Source organism: Camelina sativa, chromosome 2 (assembly GCF_000633955.1).
Source record: "Camelina sativa cultivar DH55 chromosome 2, Cs, whole genome shotgun sequence".
Classification (NCBI taxonomy): Eukaryota; Viridiplantae; Streptophyta; class Magnoliopsida; order Brassicales; family Brassicaceae; genus Camelina; species Camelina sativa.
In genome coordinates, this window is record NC_025686.1 from 6,108,967 (window position 1) to 6,115,284 (window position 6,318).

The 6,318-nt window shown below is 39.1% G+C and overlaps 2 protein-coding genes across 4 annotated transcripts in view; both read left to right on the plus strand.

The window, feature by feature from the left end:
• On the plus strand, nt 1,757-3,987 carry LOC104718506 (E3 ubiquitin-protein ligase At4g11680-like). Its single transcript, XM_010436265.2, has 5 exons — nt 1,757-2,532; nt 2,912-3,034; nt 3,128-3,260; nt 3,409-3,549; nt 3,639-3,987. Exons 1-5 carry the CDS (start codon nt 1,919-1,921, stop codon nt 3,801-3,803), a joined length of 1,176 nt encoding a protein of 391 aa, XP_010434567.1. The 5' UTR covers nt 1,757-1,918; the 3' UTR covers nt 3,804-3,987.
• LOC104718523 overlaps nt 4,220-6,318 on the plus strand; it is a 10,504-nt gene continuing 8,405 nt past the window's right edge. Inside the window, exons 1-6 of one of the 3 annotated variants that reach the window (XM_010436289.2) lie at nt 4,220-4,615; nt 4,833-4,897; nt 5,235-5,490; nt 5,612-5,678; nt 5,772-5,919; nt 6,130-6,297. In XM_010436289.2, coding sequence (XP_010434591.1) covers nt 4,444-4,615; nt 4,833-4,897; nt 5,235-5,490; nt 5,612-5,678; nt 5,772-5,919; nt 6,130-6,297 — 876 coding nt within the window. In that variant the 5' untranslated portion in view covers nt 4,220-4,443. Of the gene's footprint in view, nt 4,616-4,832; nt 4,898-5,234; nt 5,491-5,600; nt 5,679-5,771; nt 5,920-6,129; nt 6,298-6,318 lie in introns of those variants that run through there. The other 2 variants (XM_019234139.1, XM_019234143.1) reach the window with 2 other exon arrangements.

Consider the following 6,318-nt stretch of genomic DNA (forward strand, 5'->3'; position numbering starts at 1 on the left):
GGAGCCAACTCTTTCTCTTCCATCTCCTTGAACAACCTCAATGCTCTATAAGAACTACCTTCCTTGCAATACCCAAGAATCATTGTATTGTATATCACTTCATTTGGTTCTAACTTCTTCTCAACCATAGACTTAAAAAGCCTCGATGCTTCATTCATTTGACCTTTGATGCAAAACCCATGAATCAATACGCTATAGGTATGAACATCAGGGACTAATCCTAGTTCCTCCATTGATGATCGAAGCTGAATAGCTTTCTCCATGTTATCAGAACGAGCAAATGTGTCGATAAGAATTGTGTATGTTACTTTCGACGGCTTAATCCCTCTTTCTTCCATCTCCTTAACAATCTTAGCTGCTCCTGAAGTATCTCCTTTCTTACAGAACCCGGAAACTAGAATGTTATACGTGACCAGCGACAGAGACAGACCTCTTGACTTCAATTCTCTGCATAGACTCAACGCCTTCCCCAATTTTCCCACACCACAAAACCCATCAATCAAAGTGTTATAAGTAATCAGATTCGGGTTGATTCCATCACTCTTCATTTGATCCATAACCTTATCTGCCTCACTCGCCTTCATCTCTCTACATAACCCACCAATAAAAGTATTAAAAGTAACAATGTTACAAGAAACCCCTCTCTCACGCATTTCGTCGAACACTTTAAACGCATCTTTCGTTCTTCCATCTTTACAAAGCTGTTTCATCACACAGTTATAAGTATAGAGATTGGGTAAAACTCCATCTCCCTGCATCTTCTCGTACATCTCAAACCCTTGTTTCTTAACCCCGTTTTTGAATAACCCATTAATCAAAACAGTGTAAGTACGCTCATTAGCCACTAATCCAAGTTTCCCCATTTCAAAAAACAAATCTTTCGCCTTGTCAATCTCACCTTTCTTGCAACACCCATCAATCAAAGTAGTGTAGATAACAACGTTTGGAGAAAACCCAAACTCTCTCAATTCAACTAAAAGATCAAAGCTTTTCTCAATCTCACCAGCTTCACAACAACCTTTAATCACAATCCCAAAACTATACACATCTAAATCAACTTTGCTTTTGCTCTCGTTGAAGAAACACCACCATCGATTAAAAGAAGACGACCCAACAACGAAAGTTAAGAGATTGTTGAAGCAATTCGATCTAGGAACAAAACCCTTATCGACCATCTCGTTGAAGTAAGAGATCGACGAGTTTAGGGATTGAGATTGAACATATGTATTGATGATTACTTCGTAGAGTCGAAACTTGGTTTTTGACGTTTCTGATTCAGTCAAATAGTGTAACAGAGAGGACGAAGTGAAGAACTGGGAGTGGATTTTTCCGGAGATGACTTGAAGAAGAAGTGATTGAGCGTGTGAGAATAAGTTCCCAGAGAGAAGGAGACGAACAAGGATTGAGATTGATTCGTGAGTGTGTTGCAATCCATGAAAACTCGGAGAGTTTAACAGAGAGAAAGATTTTAATGGAGGAACCTTGATTAGGTTCGCTAATAGAACGAGACTTTTCTGAGCTTTCTCCGCCATAGTTGATACGATTTAAACTGAAGCGTTTAAGATACATCATACAATTATAGATAGCAAAAGCAACAAAACTGACCCGAACCCAAAAAATCTCGAACCAAAATTGAACCGGAAATTAACCGGAAATTAAACCTTAATAACCAAAACATCAAACCCGAAGGAACCGGCTTGAGTAAACCAAAATCCCAGACATTGGATACGAAACATCTCACAACTTTTCCTCACGTTATCGTTTCATCTCTCTTATTACCTTTCTGCAAAAACCTGTACGTCCAAATTTTTTTTATCTCCAAACCTTTTTGGGGACAGATCATCGTAATTCGAAATCCCTTTTCGCATGGCATTAAGTCATTAACCGATCGAAATTGAGAAAACGAGAAAGCTTCACAATGTCAACGACGACGACGAACACCACAGAATCGGACTCATCATCTTCTCGCGTCGGCAGATCAAATTCCGACGGAATCATCGACACGACACCGTTTCTTCCTCCTACCACCGTATCAAGAACCATAAGCGTAGATGAAGAACCCAATCCGATTCACCGATCCGCTAGACGACAAGGTCTAAGAGAAGCAGCGAGGTTCCTACGTCACGCTGGTAGCCGGAGGATGATGCGTGAGCCGTCGATGCTCGTTAGAGAAACCGCGGCTGAGCAACTGGAAGAGAGGCAAAGCGATTGGGCGTATTCTAAGCCTGTGGTGTTTCTCGACATTTTGTGGAATCTAGCTTTTGTTGCGATCGGTGTCGCTGTTCTGATTCTTAGCCGTGACGAGAGGCCTAATGTGCCGTTGAGAGTTTGGGTTGTTGGTTATGGGTTTCAGTGTGGTTTACATATGGCTTGTGTTTGTGTTGAGTATAGGCGGAGGAGACGGCGGCGTGGGAGAGGTTTGCGTCACCGATCTTCGTCTTCTTCTTCGGAAGATGGTGGTCTTGGGTTTACGAATCCGTCGCAGCAGTATGTTTCGCTAGCTCAATTGGAGGATAGAAGAAGTACTACGAGGTATTGATTTTTTTGTTTAACAGTTTTGGATTAGCTTTGTGCTTTGTTTGATCTGGTATAATTTCGAATTGGGAGAAGCTGGAGATGAGATTTGTTCTCTGTATATATACATTTTGAATTTTTGAATTGTGGAATCTAAGTTTTTTTAGGTTAATGTTAGTTGATGCTGTATTGTACATGTGAATCCATGTAACTTTTCGTGTGACCTTTTTCATACTGATCATCAAGAACATGGTTGCAATTGATCTTTGTTTGCAGTGTCTTAGAGATATTTTATGCTATTTTGATGCTTCTTTATTATTTGTCTGAGTTTCATATCTCTGAAATTTTCGTTTTGTTCTGCATGGTTCGTGGTGATCTACAACGTTGATGGTCTCAGTAATCCTGCAAAGCATCTGGAATCAGCCAACACAATGTTCTCATTCTTCTGGTGGATAATTGGATTCTACTGGGTATCTGCAGGAGGCCAAACACTATCTGCTGACTCTCCTCAGCTATATTGGTATGCTTCTTATTTTAGAGTCTCTTTGAAGTTGTATCCTTGTGTTGTGGGAGTTATTTAAACAGCTTGTACTTTGGTGTTTTTCACTTGCAGGCTTTGTATCATCTTTCTCGGTTTCGATGTGTTCTTTGTTGTGTTCTGTGTTGCGCTGGCTTGTGTTATCGGACTTGCTGTTTGCTGCTGTCTTCCATGTATAATTGCAATTCTTTATGCTGTTGCTGACCAGGTAAGCTCTCTTCTACTAGACTACTTCTATTCCCATAGCAAATTGTTAAAATTTAGAACCTGTTCTTTCATCTACATAGAATTAGTAAATCCGACTTCAACTCCTGATCTGCATTTATAATCTTGTGATGCAAATTTGTGCAAAACAGGAGGGAGCATCAAAGAACGACATAGAGCAAATGCCAAAATTCAGATTTAGAAAGAGTAGCAACGATGAAAAGCTATCAGGAATAATGACAGAATGTGGAACGGATTCACCTATTGAACACTCTCTTTCTCCAGAAGACGCGGTAAATTCCCATTTCCACATTCTTATGCAGTCGTACATTTTTAAAGTGTGTAGATTGATAACGCATAGCTGCTTCTTATGATTTTGAAGGAATGCTGCATTTGTCTATGTGAATATGAAGATGGAGTCGAGCTAAGAGAACTCCCTTGCAACCATCACTTTCATTGCACTTGCATCGATAAATGGCTTCATATAAACTCACGTTGTCCACTCTGCAAGTTTAACATCTTGAAGAACGCAAACGAAGAAGTCTAGTAAAATATTTTTGTGGTTCTAGGATCAACCCGAACCATCCCAGATCAGAAAGTTGCAGATATTTGTAAACTCTGGTTCCGTGTTTTAGTGTTGTGTTCAGATAATCTATCTTCTCCTGTGATTTTTAGTACAGTGCCTTGTGGAAATGAGAATTAATCCTTGCATTATTGCACTGTACCTAACAGAGCTTTGTGTTTCTCCTCGTTTATTAAATCAAAGTAAAAAAATATATGAAAAAATAAAAAAACTAGAAACCGATCGGTGTGGTCACACAGATTAAACGTCGTCGTTAGTTCTGTAGTATTAAATTATGTTGTCGTTACAATTTGAGTCTTTCAGAAATTAAAGACTTACCAAAAAAAACAAAAGAAAAGTCAGATTGTCAGAATATGAAAAGAATCATGGTAAGTAAGGTTATTTTGGTATTTTAATCGATCACTCCCCGTGCTTTTTCCGCGCTTCCCCCAAAAACCCAGAGCTCCCCCACCCTTCTTCCATCCATGGAGAGGGGACAACAAAAAAGTACAAGCTGAAGGAAAGCCCTCTCTGCAGCTCCTCTTCCTCTTCGAATTGAAGATTTTACGGTTTAGGTCAGACGCGATTTCTTTTCCCGTTTCCTGACTCGAACCGGGAGGCGAAGATGGATTCTCTGTTGCAGCGTTACCGGAACGATCGCCGCAAGCTCCTGGAGTTTCTTATGTCTTCGGGTTTGGTAACGGAGCTTCGTTCCCCTTCTGGTTCTTCCGCTTCTTCTCTTTCCCCTGATTTGGATTCTCTCAGCGCCGATTATGTCTTGGATTGCGTGAAATCCGGTGAGTTTTTACGCTCAGAAAAATAATAATCTCTCCTTAGTTAGTATCTGTCTCTGAGTTGCACAAGGGTTTGATGGAGTTCTTAGATTTTTTTTTTTCCCCCGATTGTTTTAGTCCGATTTGTTAATTTTTGTGGAGGAAAAAGAGTTCTAACGCAGTTAGGGTATAAGAAGACTTTGTGGTCTTAACTATTACTATTGTTGAAACACGAACGCAGGTGGTGTAGTTGATGTATCCAAGGGCACGAAGAAATACAATTTTGAGTCCTCATACCCTGTAACAGTAAGGATCCGTGTTTGTTGGTGTCTTTAAATGCATGATTGAGCTAAGAAAGTTTTGCATTTTAAATTGGCATCTGTGTATGATAATTTAAGTGATGCAATGTTAACGTTTCTTGATTGTTTTATTGCTTTGTCGATGGTAAGTTTAGTTTTAGTAAATACTTCAAGTTGTATGATGTACAAGAAAATGTATTATGGGTGTGAAGTAGAGCTGTGACTATTGGAAGTTAGATTGAGTTCATGTGGCGTAAGCTGGTGATGTAAAACACTAACTAATGTTTTTGTTGATAATAACCCCTGAAGATGATTAGTTTTTGATGATTTGAATGAATTTGCAGATACATTCCGAGTCTAGAGATTCCTTTTTTCTTGTATCAAGTCCAGATATAGCAGGATCTCCTCCTCGCCGTATGCCTCCTCCTCCAGTTAACATGGAAAAATCCAGTAACATTGGCCCAGACATGTCATGCCACATTGATTCTTCTAATACTCCTTCGTCTAGAGACAGTTATATATTTAAAGAGGAAACACCTGACATCAAACCTTTAAAACCTATCAAAATCATTCCTCTTGGCTTGCCACCCTTGAGAACAGGTATTAATTAAGTTAGGGAAATTTCTTTTGAATTTTTATGTCCTTGTGTCTTTGTGAATCTTGATTATTTTGGTTAATTATCTTTCGAGTGAACTGATACATGATGTTAGGGATTTTGAAGGGTTATCGGATGATGATTTACGTGAAGCAGCATATGAATTAATGATTGCTTCTATGTTGCTTTCAAGGTATTCACTCTCTTTTCTCCTTCATACATGTCTATTCTGTGTTGGCTTTGATACAGCCTTGCTACTGACATTCTTACGTGTTTATACAAACAGTGTTGAGGCGTATCCTACTCAGAGAAGAAAGATAGAAAAAAGTTCAAGACTATTGTCAAGTTTGAAAAGAAAGGATAAACCACATTTACAGCCTCGGATCTCAAATACACACTCAGAGGTCATCAACATGATCCGTGTCCAGATGCAGGCAAGCTTCAACATCATTAGTCTTGGTTTACCCTAAGAAACCTATCTAACATAAAAGGAGAAGAGAGAGGTCTCCTGGTTATACTATTAGCTAGCATTTTGTTTAAACCAAAACAATTAGCAGTTATTTCAAGTTAACTTAATTTGCATCACTTGTGTTGAATCTTTCTGTGCAGCATATATTCAATTCCTGACTGTTTCTGCTTTATAGATTTCATCAAAGATGGATACATGCATACGGAGAAATCTGGTACAGTTGGCTACATTAAGGACAGGTGAACAAATTGATCTTCCACAGTTAGCATTGGGGCTTTTGGTTGGAATATTCAAATCAGATTTTCCTAATGAAAAACTCTACATGAAGTGGAAGACTAGACAGGTGATAATGAACTACAGTACT

Bases quoted from the DNA above. Each gene is read 5' to 3' on its own strand.
- LOC104718506 (XM_010436265.2), top strand. From the start codon at position 1,919: ATGTCAACGACGACGACGAACACCACAGAATCGGACTCATCATCTTCT. The intron at 3,261-3,408 runs GTAAGCTCTCTT...TGTGCAAAACAG, and splicing joins TTTATGCTGTTGCTGACCAG to GAGGGAGCATCAAAGAACGA. The intron at 3,550-3,638 runs GTAAATTCCCAT...ATGATTTTGAAG, and splicing joins CTCTTTCTCCAGAAGACGCG to GAATGCTGCATTTGTCTATG.